Here is a 17281-nt window from a genome sequence, read left to right on the forward strand (position 1 = left end):
AGACACTTAAGTAATAAAAATGTACCTATGTAACTTAGCTTTAGTACCATCTGCTTTTCCCGTTATTTTTGTGGACTGCTGAGTTTGAAATAATTAAGACAAGAATTTCTGCAAACATTTGAGGACTAGCCTGAACTTCTGAACACCACAAAAAGCCCTTAGCTGAAATATGGCCATGTGTTCCTCCTGCTTTTTACTCTAAAATTATGCATATGGACTCGGCCTGTGAAAATCCCTAAATGATTGTTGATTTAAGTTCTGCTAAAAACAAGTTTAATGAAGAAAAGTTATATTATGATTCTCTCTCAGAGGTAAACAAGAGAAACCAAATACAACTACAAAAATGGTTAAGTACCTGCAGACTTTGGATCTTCCATTCTTTGCCTGATCTGAGAAGTCAAACTCTGGATTAAGGAATAGACCTTGTCACATGTCTTCACAGGATTTTTAATAACCTGCATTGATTTTATCAGTGAGATGCTTCCAGATGGAGTAAGCTGCCATTTGAGATAAACACAAAATTATCTAAACAAACTGACTTCATTTGAAAAAACTGGGAAGATGGAACATATGAAAGATTCCAAGTATGGGAGAAAAAGTGTTCTAGCAGGTTGCTATTAATTCTTGAAACAATTTCGCAATTGTCTACTCTCCTTGAGGCATTAAGAAAATAAAATACACTAAAAGATAGTAAGATTTACTAGAGATCCAAAGGTATCAAGAAAGTAACAGGCCAACTAATTCTATACAGTAAACGTATGCAGCTTCGGGAGTTCCTGAAACTTTTGTTCCAAGACAGGAAAATAGGAAAGACATTTAAAACTTTGTACGTACATAGCAAAAATTTGTACGTACTTAGCAACTTTCTAAAACTTCCTTTCAAGTAACTATTGTATTCAAAAGCTTACAAAAAATTCTGTAAGAAATGTTACTGTTAGGCTACATGCCTCACAAAATACTTTTTGTTCTAGAAAGTACCCTCCTTGAAAGGGTAACTGGAAGGAAGAACCAGATTTGCAATAGTAACTGATACATGAAAAAAAGTTTGTCTCTGTCATGGTTTGATCGCAGGGAGACAATCAAAAACCGCGGCAGGTTAAGGAATTAACCCTGTTCCCCCTTCTCCCTTCCTCCCCCTCCCGCTCCTTTTCACTAAGGACAGGTGATTTTGAGAGAAGAGGAAAAGAAGGACAGAGAGAAGAGAGTTGAAAAATTTGAAAACGTTTTACTAACGCTACTAAATAAACATAGAGAAAAATAAAGCAGAACAAATATTATAGAACCAGTCTTGCAATTCCCAGCAGCTAGTCTGGCAGGATCCTGCAGCCAACCGGAACTAGATTCAGTCTGTCACGAGGCCTCAGCCTGCAGGGACAGTCACGAGGCCTCAGCTTGCAGGGATGGCAGAAAAGAAACAGAGACGAAGCAAACCAGCAGAAGACCCAGCAGAAGAGAACAGAGTCCTTCTGGTCTCCACCTTTTATATCCAGGATGTCGTGAATGGGATGGAATACTCCAATTAGTCAATTTGTGGTCACCTGACTCAGACCACTTCCTCTCGTTGCCCCCCCAAATGACCCAGGACAACTGCTCATTACTTTTACAGAAGAATTTGCATGGGTATTTATTTCATGCCATAGGAAACAAATAATATACTAACCTTATCGTAGTCATCAGCAGTAAATTCTCTGTCTCTCTGGAGAATTTCATGAAGTCTTGCTTTAACACGATGCTGACAGCTGCTTAAAGAATCACTGTCACTGTCCAACAGACCATTCATATTAGCACTTTTTACCATCTGGACAAGAATAGGAGTGAGCTCTCCTTCTAAGGCCAGTAGTCCCTGAAGCAAATAATACAATTATTCAGGCAAGCAGATTAAGATGAGAGTATAAGAGTAACTTAAAAAACAAAGAAACAAACCCACAAAAAACACCCAACACACTAATTTAAATTCAAGATTTGCAGACAATGCACATGTTTGCATAGCAGTGGCTTCCAAAATACCTCAATGGTGTGCAGGATTGCTACAGTTGGTGGAACAGTGACGGTGACACGTTATAGAGTACGCTCCCCAGCATGAGCTGAAGTGACCCTAGCATCTCAGTGGTGCCAACATTGCTCCTGGGAGGCCACAGCTGCTCAGGTCTTGGGTTGCAGGGAGTGCATGGTGCCTTCTCCCTGAGGCTGGGAATAATGGCAGCTTGGCTTGCAGGGGCCATGCTCTGCTCAAGGCATTGAGTCAGCAGATAGTAGCTATGGGAGAAGTCAGCAAACTGAGTAGCATCTGGGAGGACAAATGGGAGAGAGACAGCATCTTTGCAGAGACTCTACAGAGGCAAAAGCCCAGACCCTGTGCAGCACAGAAGAACAATCAAAGTCTGCAGTTGAACAAGAGGCAAATGGAGACTTCTAAAATGGAGAAGACTGGAAACTTTTGTGACTTTTCTGGCAACAGAAGGGCTCTGGGATAAGGAAGGAAATTGGGTGGTGTCTCCTCAAGCCTGCTGACCAAGGAGAAAACAGGACAGATGGCTGAAATACTTCTGCACCAACACATGCAGCATGGAAACAAACAGGAGAAATAAGAAGTCTGAACACTTCCAGAGCTTTACATTTATTCAGATTACAGAGAAATGGTAGAATAGTTCACTCAAATGGAGTTTTGTTATAGCTAGATATAAAGCCTTTCAGAAGCCAGAAAGGCAAGGAGGCAGAGTTGGGCTTTATAAAAAAGAGTAGCTTGAACATCAGGACCTTTGCTTTCAAACCAGTGACAAGCAAGTTGAGATCTTATTTGTAAGGATCAGAGGACAAGGATAGGTCAACATCATAGTAGGCCTCTGCTACAGACCACCTGATTTAAAAGGGGAAATAAATGAAGCCTTCTTAACACAACTGGCCTCTTGATTGCAGGCCCTGTTTTCCACAGGCGCCCCTAGCCCTTGGTACCTCATGCATGGGCAATATTGCAGGGGGCAAGCAATCCAGATTTCTGGAAAACACCCAGGACAATTCTTTGATACAGATTACTTATGAACTATCAAGCAGGGGCATTCCCCTGGACCTGCTACTCAGAAGTGTCAGGAATGTGGAGGTCATTGGCAGTCTTGGTAGTTGAAACCTGATATTATGACAGATCCTTGGAGAAGTGAACAAGACAAATAATTGCATTAGATCCCCAAGCAGACTTTAGCTTGTTCAAGGAATCCTATGGAGGAATGTCCTGAAGGAAAAAAGGTGCCCCAGACAGCTGGATGATCTCCAAAGACAACTTCCTCAAAGCACAAGAGTGGTCCACTCTAACATATGCAGAGTCACGCAGAAGGTCAGCATGAACGAAAAAGGAACATACAAAAGGTGGAAGCAGGGATGGGCTACTTGGGAAGAACAGAGACATGACCTGAAGATGATGGGTGGAATTAAAAACCTGGAGAGGCTGTGGAATCTCCATTCCTGGAGATACTCGGAACTTGACCAGATAATGATTCTGAGCAACCTCATCCAAACTGGCTCTGTACTTTGTGGAGCTGGAGCAGATGACCTATAGAGGCTCCTTGAAAGCTAAACCTCTCTATCACTCTGTATTATTACTGAAACTCATTCGCCTAAGAAGTATTTATGTAACACTTGCACTGTCTGTGTCCTCTCACACAATCAAAAGATCTGTATCACTGAAATGAGGAAATAAGTGAATAAATTATTAACGAGTGGAAGTTTTATGCATGAAAAGGGCTGCTTGGGAGCAGGAGCCGAAGTGGAATTTGTCTAGGATGAAGAGGGGTAAAAGAATACTTTGACAAGCATTATAGATGCAGGAAGTTCCAAATTCTGTGTTTTATATTAATGGTTCCTATAAATTCATGTTTGTAATGAAAAAAAAAAAAGTTCATGCTTTTTAAACATCACCACAAAACTTTTATAATTTCGCACCAAAGATGCATCTAAAAAGATATTTCTATAAAATGCCAAGATGCAGTACAGCTACTAGATCTTACTTATTAGGTATCTATTTTGATGGGCCCAAAGTAAAAAGTCTCCTATAATAATTTTAAGAAACTACTTCTACTAACTCAGAAAAAAGCATGAATGTACAGTCTGTGCAACTTCCCATGAAAATATATGCAAAGTAATTTAAGTCCACACTTCTAATAGCTTCAAACTCTCTAATTTCCTCTATATAGTTACAAATCAATGAAATACAGTTCCAATGAAAAGTGTTGCATTTTGAACTCCAAATTTTCTAGTCCAAATCACTGAAGTGACTGAAAATTGCAATTTTTACTCATGTAAAATGAATACATTATCTCAAATCAGTTCTAATGTCTGTGCTTCAACCAACACACACACTGTCACAGAAATCTGACAAAATTTGAGGAAAGTAAGCCCTAAACAAATAAGCAATGTGCAAACTAAAAACGTTGCCCATCACATCCTGATCTACATCAAAAGAAGTGTGACCACAAGGTCAAGGGAGGTGTTTCTTCTCCTTACCCCACACTTGTGAGGCCCCACCTGGAGTATTGCATCCAGCTCTGAGGCCCCTGGCATAAGAAAAACATGGACCTGCTCGAGGAGGTCCAGAGGAGGGCCACAACAATGATCCACAGGCTGGAGCACCTCTCCTATGAGGAAAGGCTCAGCCTGGAGAAGAGAAGGCTCCAGGGAGACCTTATAGCAGCCTTACAGTACTTAAAAAGGGCTTATAACAAACATGGGGACAAATCTTTTATCAGAGCCTCTTGTGATAGGACAAGGGGTAACATTTTCAAACTAAAAGAAGGTAGATTCAGATTAGATATTCTTTACCATGAGGGTGGTGAGACACTGGAACAGGGTGCCCAGAGAATTTGTGGATGTTCCCTCCCTGGAAGTATTCAAGCCCAGGCTGGATGAGGCTTTGAGCAACCTGGTCTGGTGGAAGATGCCCCTGCCTATGGCAGAGAGGCTGGAACCAGATCATCGTTAGGGTCTGTTCAAACCCAAACCATTCTATGATTTTGGTGGTTATCACTGGAAAGGACTAAGGTATATTGCCAGGGCTGTATAACTAAAATCTGTCTGCAGCTGCTCAAAGACCTCCAAATGCTTGGCAAATTGGATGCTTTTTCACACTGAACTAAATGCTTTTTGAAAATACGTTTATTTTAAAACACAGCTGCATTATACACTGTGGACTCCAATAAACCATAAACCTCTCCGGTCTTCAAAAGAAAAAACAAACTTGAGAACACCGGTATTTTTAAAACTGAAAATATAGTTTTGCATTTTACCTTTGCAAAAGCTGCTGCAGTCATCTGAACTCGTCCCTCATCAGAAGCGTAGATTTTGAGATCATGTCGGTAAGTGCTATGTAATCTAAGTAAACCACATCCAGGAAATCCAGCATAATCTCCTACCAAACAAACATTTTGCTCAAACTCTCATTTTTACACTGGATTATCTTCAAAGGGGATTTATGCCATTCAACACATTTTAAAAATTGGTTTGTTTGGTTTTTTTTACCTTGTCCACCTGGATACATACACCTGAAAGCCCTTCCAAGCTCTTCTGCTTGAACCCTGCCTGCAGGGGTCAATTCTCCTCCCCATTTTAGAACCAGAAGCAGGGACGGCTCATTTCTTCTACTATCTAATTGTACACAGAGAAAGGAATTTAGTTGTGAAGCATATTGTAAATCTTCGGGGTTTTTATGCATATGAACAAAAATATCTGGACTATGCAGGGCTTCAGTAAAGGATCTCTTAAACATTACGAATCTTTAATGGCATTCTAACATTAAGAAAACATTGAACGGGACAACTAAATGGACACTTAAACAGGGAAACTTGAAATAGTTAAATTACATAGAAACCTTAAGTGAAGAATATTAAGCATGAAATTTGAAACAAAAAGTAGACTAAGAAAGAAATATTAAAACAAATTGGTTTCTAAATACCCTACAGTTACTTCAGTCAATAACCACAGGTCAAAGATCAGAAAAGCTTATAAAAGCTTTGAAGATAACAGCAAATGTTGACTAGGATTCTCCCATCCTGGCCCCAAAACACCATTTTGGGTGAATCACTGAAGCTTCTTTTTACCCTAATCTTCTGTTACAAAAAAAGCAGTGTTAGAATACAAATCTACTACATAATTTCAGGTGTACAATTCAGCAGATTGAGAGACTGAATATCTGCCAACAATACAAATATTCATTCAAAACACTATATTCCTTCTTAATGTCAAGACACGTTATACCACTAGTCCGTGACTGTTTAAACACACAGGATATTCAGTGATTAATTGCAAAAGTAATACAATACCTTCCTCTTCACTGGAAGTCTTTGGGCAACCATGAGGAAGATATGTTAACTGAACTTTGCGATTTATGCCTGAAAAATGCCCATACCTGAAGTAGGAACCGGGGAAAGTGAGAGAGGAATAGAGAGAGAAACACTTTAAGTATTTTCAACCAAATCTGCCATGTTCCTGTAACAGCAAATAATAAATCTATGCTGGTCATTGATTTGTGCATTTGACCACCATTTATTGAAGCAGCGCTTGGAACAAACCTAACTCAGCAAGCACAGAATGACTACAGAAGTATCAACCATTCTATAATGAAACATTTTAAAATACTGTATCTTTTTTTGACAACACTAAACAGAAAACTCATTAAAAAAAAGCATTTGCAGACTGCACAAGTAATTTATCTATTCAGATTCAAAACAAAAGTGCCTATCAGTATCCAGAATCTGATCTGGCAGTGTAGATCTATTACCATTTAGAGTCCTGAGACCTCAGATCTTTAACAAACCTTGAAGCCTTAGGCTGTGGGTTTTTTCATTTTCTTTTCTTTTCTTTTTTTTTTTAATTTTTATTTTTAAATTTTTAGTAAATTATTAAATATTTCAGGTTTAATATATAAAGCATTATTTATTCGGAATCCTGCAAGTTTGCTGTAAGTAGACAGTACATATGGTGAAAGTTCTTACTGGGTCCATCAGATTTCATTATGTCACACACTGCAAGACACAGACCCTACACTCAAATACTCTAAGTTGAAAAACATGCAAGATAAAATTTGAGATCAAAGAAAGTAACTTTTTCATGTAGAAAGACATGAAAGAAAGACACTAGATAAAGCAATAAGTTCAACTGAAAAGACAAGGATTAAAAAACGAGAGATGGCCCAGGTCTCCTTCATGAAGTCAAACATGACATCCTTTCTTTTGATAACCGTTCTGCTTGAATTAATGTATCATTACATAATTGATAACCACTGCAATCCAAGCAGCAACTGGTCAAACAGGTCAAAATAGCTGACAGAACTTTGTTGCTGTGAGGCCTGAAAATTAGACACTTACATTTCTAACACAGTCTTCAGCTGTTCAAGTTTTGCTTTACTTTCTTCAATTTCGGAATCATTGTTTTGCCCAAGTTCTACAAGGAGTTGCCTTGCTATATCAAGTACTTCCTAAAGAAAGGAAACAGGATTTACTTAAATAATTTTCTACTTGTAGAACACCACAGCAAGAAAATAAAGACAAACTTGCCTGCAACTGTTTTGGCTTTTTCAGTTTTAGTTTTCCAGATTTATATCCATCACATTTTTCAAAGAGATCAAAAAACCTTTAAAAGAATAGTGATTAAAAAACGCAGTTAATAAGTACAAATATTACTTGAACAAGTCGCTCTAAAACTTAAAGTGGTTTGATATAAGCACCTTTACAGTATTTGAAAAGCATGTTAAAACCTGCACTACAGAGGTCAAACCTACCTTTACTCAAATCCCATTTCCCAAGAAAAGTCTTCAACACAGTAGATAAATAAGGGCACTAAAATGCTCTCCTACTGACTTGTCAAGTGTTAAAAAAAAAAAAAGGCGGAGATATTCTATAAATCAAATGACATAATATTTGAATATACAGCTATGTCAATCTTCAAGAATGATCCTGAACAGAAGTAGAGACCAAAAATACCAAATAAATAGTGCTACAGATTTATAGCACATATATCTGAATGCAAGAATCTTGTCTCAAAACAAATATTTACTTTTTACTGAAATTGCACCTAATTCCAGGCCAATTATGTAAGGCACTTTATTAATATTAACATAAAAACATCTACCAGAAACTCAGAGTCACCAAACTGACAAATCTAAAAGACAAAAAGCTGGTGTAGTATGACAGCACATACAAGAACAGTTATGATAAAAAGAGAAAGGCAGAAGTCATGGTCAAATGGTGAACCAGAAATACCCTCTGCTGCTTTATTTTGAATAAAGACTTCTATAGAGAAAAACGTGTTTGCATTAAGATCAAGCAGGGCTGTTCACAAGGCACAGCGTATCATGGAAGAAGTCTGCACAAGTAATTTGCAAGTCCCATTAGAAAGGGAGGTGAATGCTTGTTACGTAGCTTCAACATAAGATAGATTTAAAACAAAACAGAACAAAAAACAACTTGTATGATTCAATTCCTGCTCCATTCATTGCTTGCACATCCCCAAGAAGTGAGCTCTGCTCTAAGGCATCCAAATTAATTTTTACCAGGATTCTACTTACTTCTGATGTTTTACTTCCATTTTCATTTTTTGTTTTGGTGTTCGGTCCCCATGGCGTATTACAGCTATAACACATCTAAGCTCCATCCTGAAATGCCAAGAGAGTTATATTTCACCATTTGATATATAACAGGGTCTTTTATTTAATATTAAAACCAACACGAATCAAGACGATGGACAAAGCCGTAGTTATCTGACATAACTACAGAAGTGATGGAAGGATATGCAAGAATATAAGGTTAACTGAAAATTATGTAAGGTAAAAATATAAATATTGATTTTAAGACTTGGGTAACTACAGAACATCTATTTTAAGTAGTTCTTAAAACAATGATTTGAGGTTCATTAAATGAGAGAGCATGTTTATTAGAAGCGTGTATTAAGTTGGTGCTAGAAAAATGATTAGCAGGGAAGGGATCTATGCATAAGAGATGCTACACTTGAAAATCTGCTGTTCTATACTCAGCTTGACTAAGGGTCAGAAACTCTGATTGCTGGCATAGCAATTGTGATTCCTTCCTTGTTTTCACCACACAAAATAAACGTTCATAGGGCACACCTTGTGAAGAGAAAAAGAAATTCACACAAAAGTTACATTAGGAGTTTGCATAATTCAGGTGTAGCTACAATTTTCTTACATTGTTCCAGAGGTGGTTGGCACAATAGGGATGTCCTCAGCTTCCAAAGGAATCGACCATGGTATCTGAAACTGGGGAGCAAGTTCTCTCATTATGATATTTCTAATAAAAGGGGTTAAAAAGAAAAAAAAAAAAAAAAAAAACACACACTAAGTTTAAAGCACATCTTATACAACACACACAAACTCCAAATCAAACAGATAATAGATACATGCATTCTATCAATGTGCTTTTAGAGTAATAGTGGTCGTGAGTCTCTAGATGCATATTTTTCTTTTAATTGTATAATAAAAACCTACTTAAACAACATTTAAAGCTACTACAACTGCCGAATAGACAATATCAGACTAATGGCACTGGATTTTTAAGAAACTTCAGTTTTTGAACTCCAGTTCATAAAAGAGTTCCTTGCATATGATTTAGTCTTGTTCATTTAAATATTCGGATACCTGACTCCATAGCCTAACTGAAAGTCCCCAATAATCAGCAAGCCACTCTTATCAAAGAGTAACTTTAGTGATAATTTCTCAAAAGTTTCCATGATAGAACTGGAAAAATAGGTGAAGTCTCATGTCATAACTATAAAATAACACTGCCTCCACCTACAGAGGTTGTTAAATCTTGCTAATGTTCTGTTTCCCAAGTATTTCACCAAACCATACTGAACTTCAGATTAATATCCACATAAGAAGCAGTAATACTGAGGAAAAAGGTTGTGCATCTTAAAGTAAGATAAGCCAAAATTTAACTTCTAAAAAGCTCAAAAATACTCTGCTCTTACATAACATTGCAGTGTACTACCTTAAGGAATAAAGCATAGGGAAAAATAATGAGATAACTTTTTACAGAGAATTCAACAGCAACAACAATTTGAATAAAGAGAAATCGAAATGAATCTGAGAATTGCAACTCTAATTCAAAAAGCAGCTTAAAACAATAGGATTACAGTTGTTATCTAGGACTTCAGTTTAGCTTTTCTTCCTTTAAATAAGATCCCAGACCATTTGCTAATGCAGAAAGTCATGCTGTATTTCATCAGTACAATCCAATCAGTTTGGTTTTACCAGTATGAAATCCACAAATATACACCAATGTACATTAATTTGGGTACATATAGACAGCAACAAGCATAACCATCCAGTGGTGCTTCTTTACTTCAAATAAAATTTCAACTGCCTTGAAGAACTTAATCTGTCTTTTGAAATATGTATTCAGTTAGCTTTAAGTGTTCACAAAACACTCAGACTCAGATGTTTTGGATTATTTTAGGAACAGGGAATTTACTTAGGATTTATCGATTAAGGATTCTTTTTAATATTTTATTTATTTTATTATTTAATTTAATGACTTATGTGATATTTCATTTTAATAATTGATTTAGGAATAAGGGATAGGTAGTACATAGTCACTATAGTCACGTAAAACACAGTGTATAGCCAAAACTCCTGAAATAAATCCGTAAACTCTTACCCCAGTATCTTAGCACAATCATCATAGTATTTCATGGAGTTTTTCACAAAACTGAAGCCATTCACATCACAGACATAAGACTGTCCATTAGCACGCAGCAAATCAAAGCCACAAACTGTTTGCTGTTTTTAAGAATAAAAGTTCAAGTCATTGATCACCTTCCTTAGGATTGCTTTTTCTAAATAAACTATATTTTAACATGTTATTCATCTGAAAACATGACAAAAATACAGCAGACTTTATACTTAGTACCTTTTGCCAGTTTCATGTTAGGTTCGCTCATGTCATGCAAACATCTTCCTATTTTTAACTTCATATCCCCAACTTGATATTACCCTTCCTACATATACCTAGCAGTATCAGCATCAAAGGTCAAGTTCACATGTGCTCATTCTGACAGTGTTTCCTCCCTACACATAGTTTTTAAGGGTGGTAGGCAAGTAATGACAAAATATAAATAAAAATATTTTTGTCAAAATTTAAATTTGACACGATAGTTTTCACATTGACATAATGCTGACATTAGTAGTACAAGATACTAGATGTTATTTCAACATATTACTTTTGTAGATGTCAAAGCCCAATTTGCTAGGTAACAGAGATTCACACCCTACAGGCTCCAGAATGCCATCATAGTTACATACAGGTAACAAGACAGACTGAAAGACAGTCTTTTAATGAGATAGGTGAAAAGAGGGTAAGAGATTGTATGAAATTCTGAACAAAAACAGGAACTGTGAAACACTTCAAATAAGGACCTAGTCATGTCAGTATCAAATTAACATTTAATTGGCTTCAATGTAAACACTAAGTAACAAAAGCCACAAAAACTTAACTACTGAAATTGTGTTTTGCTGACTTAGAAACCATTAACAAAAATGTGTGAACATGCAATGCATAGAACAGATACACTGTGGACTAGCAAAGCGCAATAGCAACATGTGAATTCAGGAAACTTATGCAACATAAAGAACCCATCCAGAACTTTTCAATGAATTAAAGGAAGAATTTATCTAGATTAAAAAAATACGTGGATGTGGAAGTTCCACTTTCTACCTTCCTAGGAGTTCTGCAGCCATTATCACTGCTGCCTCTGTGCACTAAAACCCTACGGAAGTTTCATGTAATAAACAATTAATTAACACAATGTTTGATCAGATAGGAAAATAATCAGCTTACTTTAAAGGCAAGGCATACTTTCCAAGCAATTAACTTCTCTCTTGCATTCAGGATGACTGGATACCTCACTTCTTTTCCTTCACTATCTCGTTCTACTTTGCCATCCAGAGCTGGAGACTTCCGGGCTTCAGCATGAGCATAGTCTGGACCTACTGTGTATACCTTTATTGAAAAACAGGAACTCTTGATTCACTGTAATTAAATTACATTACATATATGCATAGGTTTTGCTAAATCTGTCTTAAATGTGATAATGACTTCAAAAGATACTAGCTGCTTTCATCATTTAAAAGGTCACTCTAAAGTACCTTCCTCAATGGCATTCTCTGCCTTCAATAAACACCTGTCATTTACTGACAACCCAGGATAAAGCAAGAGGAGAAAACAGCTGGAGCACAGGTAAGGAAAATTAATTATAAAACTTGATGAATAAAAATGAATTTCCCAATTATGGTGGTACCGAGATAAAGAATAGTGTTGTTCTCTCCACAGCATCTGCAGAAATTGGACAGCAGATTAATTTGAGAATTATTTCAGTTTACTCGATTACAAAAATCTGGCTGCAGGACTATGTGATTTTCTTCATTTAAAAATATCTTATTTTAGGCAGGACTAAACAAAGCAAAGATCTGCCCAGCTTCAGCATGACAAACCAGGAGCTTGAGAGAATGATTGTGCTATCTACTCTACTGCAGACAGACAACATCTTGGGTAATAAGCCTCCAGCACTTGATTCTAACAATACAAGCAAAGCTGCTCTACATCACAAGTTCTGTGTTTAGCTAGAATAAGAAATACGTTATCCACTTACAAACTGTACCAAAACTTCATTAAAATTAATCCTTGCCACAAAGATATACTTTCATCTTTAAGACTGAAAATGTCTTGGAGCACTTGATTGTTCTAAATACAAATAAAAGTGCACAGTTTTCATACCTTCACATCAGTGCCATCTGTAGGCATGAATTCCTCATAAATATAGGAGCCTGTTTTTCTCACACTGCTTTCAGGGGAATAAACGCTGCTTCTGCTGCCAATCTGAAATGAATATTTTTCTATTAATAAACTCACAGCCTACTGCCTAAGAAACTTTAAAATTTCTTAAAATAACACACTTGTAATGAGAAAACGCTTCCTGTACCAAATGAAGCAAGTAGGTTTTGGTCATTCCCAGAATATTTTTATAAGATTCTGAATGTGCACGGATGGTGTATGCTTCTTTTACCTATAAGAATTTGCAGTAGCTGACAATCTACTGCAAGGAACAAGATTCTTCATTCAATCTACATGTTCTACTGAAATGGATTTCTCTGATCTGCCACTACTCCTACACAAGCAGGACATGACAACACAGCTACCAGCTAACACATGGATAGGACAGAATTACCCTGCAATTCTGTTAGACGTCTACAACTCTAGTAGATACCTTTAGTATAATATCCTCACCTTTCGAAAGAGCCTCTGGCTTCCACCTCCAGCAGATGTTGGATAATAAATGTAAACATTGTGGTCCTCAGCACTAACAGGCTTTTCTACAAAAGGCTTTTGGAAAATTTCTCCATTCACTTCCACATGATCTTCTCCTTCAATCAAGTTGCATTCTAAAGAAACATCGCGAACAACAGACATGTAATAATACATTCATGGAATGAAATTATTAGAGATTTGGGGTAATTTTGTAGGTTGAAATAAAAAGATTATATTACATAGAATCATAGAATAGAATAGAATCATTTCAGTTGGAAGAGATCCTCAGGATCATCAAGTCCAACCATAACCTTATCTAACTCTAGCACTAAACCATGTCCCCAAGAACCTCATCTAAACACCTTTTAAACACCTCCAGGGATGGTGACTCAACCACTTCCCTGGGCAGCCTGTTCCAACACCTGACAACCCTTTCAGTGAAGAACTCTTTCCTAATATCCAATCTAAACCTCTCTTGATGCAACTTGAGGCCATTTACTCTTGCCCTGTCACTTGCTACTTGGGAGAAGAGACCAACACCCTCCACGCTACAACCTCCTCCAACCGCTGTTGTAGACAGTGACAAGGTGTCCCCTCAGCCTTTTTTCTCAAGGCTAAACAGCCCCAGCTCCCTCAACTGATCCTCATAAGACTTGTGCTCCAGACCCCGACCAGCTTCATCGCCCTCCTCTGAACTCTCTCCAGTATTTCAACGTTCTTCCTATGATAAGGGGCCCAAAACTGAACACCAAGTTCAAGGTGGGGCCTCCCCAGTGCCTAGTGCAGTCACACAATCACGTCTCTAGTCCCGCTGGCCACACTATTCCTGATACAAGCCAGGATGCTCTTGGCCTTTTTGGCCACCTGGCCGCACTGCTGGCTCATATTCAGCCAGCTGTCAATCAAGACCCCCAGATCCCTTTCTGCCAGGCAGCTTTCCAGCCACTCTTTCCCGAGCCTGTAGTGTTGGATGGGGCTGTTGTGACCCAAGAGCAGGACCTGGCACTTGGCATTGTTAAATTTCATACAATTGGTCTCAGCCCAATGATTCAGCTGGTCCAGATCCCTCTGTATGGCCTTCCTACCCTCCAGCAGATCAACACTCCCATCCAACTTTGTGTCAACTGCAAACTTACTGAAAGTGCAGTCAATCCCCTCATCCAAATCACTGATAAAGAGATTAAACAGAACTGGTCCCAGTACTAAGCCCTGGAGAATACCACTCGTAACCAGCCACCAACTGGATTTGGCTCCGTTCACCACAACTCTTTGGGCCCGGCCAACCAGCCAGGTCTTTATCCATCGCAGAGAACACAGTGACAAAGTCTTTACTAAAGTCTAAGTACACAATATCCACAGCCTATCTCTCATCTACTAGGTGGGTCACCTTGTCATAGGAGATCAAGTTGGTCAAACAGGACCTGCCTTTCCTAAACCCATGCTGACTGGGCCTGATCACATGGTTCTCCTGTACACGTTGTGTGATGTTACTCAAGATCATCTGCTCCATGACCTTCCCTGGCACCGAGGTCAGACTGACAGGTCAGTAGTTCCCTGGAACTTGCTTCTGGCCCTTCTTCTAGATGGGTGTCACGTTAGCCAGCTTTCAGTCAACTGGGACCTCCTGAGTTAGCAAGGATTGCTGATAGATAGTGGAAGGTGGCTTAGTGATCACCTCCACCAGCTCCCTGAGCACCCTTGGATGGATCCCATCTGGTTCCATATACTTGTGGGTGTCGAAGTGGTGTAGCAGGTCACTAACCACTTCCTCTTGGATTATTGGGGCTTCATTCTGCTCCTCACCTCTGTCTTCTGGCTCAGGGGGCTGGGTACCTGGAGCACATCTGTTCTGACTATTAAAGACTGAGGCAAAGGTGGCATTTAGTACCCCAGCCTTTCCCTCATTTTTTGTCACGATGTTTCCCTCCGCATCCATCATGGGATGGAGATTCTCCTTAGCTCTCCTTTTGTTGCTGATGTATTTATAGAAAGATTTCTTGTTGCCTTTTCCAGTGGTGACCAGGCTTAGCTCTAGTTGGGCTTCTGCCCTTCTAATTTTCTCCCTGCATAACCTCACAGAGTTCTTGTGTTCCTCTTGAGTAGCCTGCCTGTCCTTCCAAAGGTTATAAATTCTCTTTTTATTCCTAAGTTCCAGCCAAAGCTCTCTATTCAGCCAGGCTGGCCTTCTTCCCTGCCGGCTTGCCTTTCGGCACACTGGGACGACCTGCTCCTGTGCCTCTAAGATTTCCTTCTTGAAGAGCAACCAGCCTTCCTGGACTCCTTTGTCCTTCAGCACTGCCTCCCAAGGGACTCTGCCAACCAGCCTTCTAAACAGATCAAAGTCTGCCCGTCAGAAGTCCAAAGTAGCAGCTCTGCTGACCAACCTTCTAACTTCTCCAAGGATAGTAAACTCACTCATTTCATGATCACTATAACAAAGGCAACCTTCAACTGACACGTCGCCCATGAGCCTTTCTCTGTTTACAACAAACAGATCCTTCCCTAGTAGGCTCACTAACCAGCTGTGTTAGGAAGTTGTCTTCCATGCACTGCAGGAGCCTCCTAGACTGCTTCCTCTCTACTGTGTTGTATTTCTAGCAGACATCTGGTAGGCTGAAGTCCCCCATAAGAACAAGGGCTAGTGATTGGGAGACTTCTCCCAGCAGCCTGCAAAATATTTCACTTGCCTCTTCATCCTGGTTGGGTGGTCTGTAACACACACCCACCACAATGTCTCCCTTGCTGCCCTTCCTCTTGATTCTAACCCATAGACACTCAACCCAATCATCACCCTCATCAAGTTCCAGACAATCAAAACACTCCCTAACATACATGCCTCCCCCACCTCCTCTCCTTCCTCGCCTATCCCTTCTGAAGAGTTTATAGCCACCCAGTGCAGTGCTCCAGTTGTGAGAGTCATGGTGATTAGTGAGATGGCAATTAGTTCCTCTGCCTCATAATGGCTTCCAGTTCCTCCTGTTCGTTGCCCATGCTGCGTGCATTTGCACAGATGCACTTCAGCTGGGCCATTGATTCCACCATCTCCTTCTGGTGAGAAGCCCTGATTCCTTTGTGGCCATCATCAAGTGCTTCCACAGTTCTGACACAACAACAACCCTTGTGTTTCTCTTACTGCGTGGTTCTCCACCCCCTACCTCCACTGGGATGGCAGAACAAAGGGCCTTGTTAGCATCACTATCAGCTGCCAGCATGTCACCCTTGGGTTTGCCTCTGCCACACCTGGTTTCCTCCCCCTCTCCCTTCAAATCTAGCTTAAAGCCCCCTCAATGAGTCCTCCTAACTCCTGCCCCAGGATTCTTTTCCCCTTTTGAGACAGGTGCATCTCATTCGTCACGAGCAGGCCAGGTGCCATGTAAGCCGACCCATGATCAAAAAACCCAAAATTCTGACGGTGACACCAGTCCTGCAGCCAGGTACTGATCTGGTGGGTCTTCCTGTCTTTTCTTCTCGTGTCCTGCAATTGTGGGTAAAGGGGAAAACACTACGTGTCCCAAGGCCCTGAAGTCTCTCTTGATTTTCTTTAGTTTTCTCTTTTCAGTTTCATCATTACCTAACATTTTTGGTTCACTGATTTGTTCTTGACTGCACAAAGACTTGATGATGATGGGCTGAACATGTCTGCTGTACCACATCTATATCATGTCAATTTAATACTATGTTCCAGGATTTCTACTGATTCCCTCAGCATCAGACAGGAAATAATTTCCTAAAGATGCATAAGCTCGCATGGGTGGTATTATTTTTGGAAATGTTTTGAAGACAAGGGTTGGGCAGCTTGTCTCTTTCTTCAGTATCTTTCTCTGAAATATCAGGGGAATGGCAGAGGGACAGTGCTCATGGTGTGGTGCCAGATGCAATAGTACTTTTAATAGGCTGAGAACTGTCACATACTGTGTGATTGATACACCTTGCACAGAGGATTAGGTCCTCTGGAGTCAGGGATGAGGAATCTCTTCACT

General features: G+C 39.4%; 1 protein-coding gene across 11 annotated transcripts in view; it reads right to left on the minus strand.

Moving 5' to 3' along the window:
* PPIP5K2 (diphosphoinositol pentakisphosphate kinase 2) overlaps positions 1–17281 on the minus strand; it is a 58735-nt gene that overhangs the window by 22746 nt on the left and 18708 nt on the right. For all 11 annotated transcript variants that reach the window (XM_065657852.1, XM_065657853.1, XM_065657860.1 and 8 more), the window contains exons 6-18: positions 13281–13435; positions 12771–12872; positions 11835–11996; positions 10656–10777; positions 9186–9287; positions 8549–8635; positions 7539–7614; positions 7350–7459; positions 6306–6391; positions 5506–5631; positions 5274–5395; positions 1661–1843; positions 356–497 (exon numbers count right to left, since the gene is read on the minus strand). In XM_065657852.1, the coding sequence (XP_065513924.1) occupies positions 356–497; positions 1661–1843; positions 5274–5395; positions 5506–5631; positions 6306–6391; positions 7350–7459; positions 7539–7614; positions 8549–8635; positions 9186–9287; positions 10656–10777; positions 11835–11996; positions 12771–12872; positions 13281–13435 (1575 nt within the window). The remainder of the gene's footprint in view (positions 1–355; positions 498–1660; positions 1844–5273; positions 5396–5505; positions 5632–6305; positions 6392–7349; positions 7460–7538; positions 7615–8548; positions 8636–9185; positions 9288–10655; positions 10778–11834; positions 11997–12770; positions 12873–13280; positions 13436–17281) is intronic.

The sequence above is a fragment of the Caloenas nicobarica genome, chromosome Z (genome assembly GCF_036013445.1).
Source record: "Caloenas nicobarica isolate bCalNic1 chromosome Z, bCalNic1.hap1, whole genome shotgun sequence".
Taxonomy (NCBI): domain Eukaryota; kingdom Metazoa; phylum Chordata; class Aves; order Columbiformes; family Columbidae; genus Caloenas; species Caloenas nicobarica.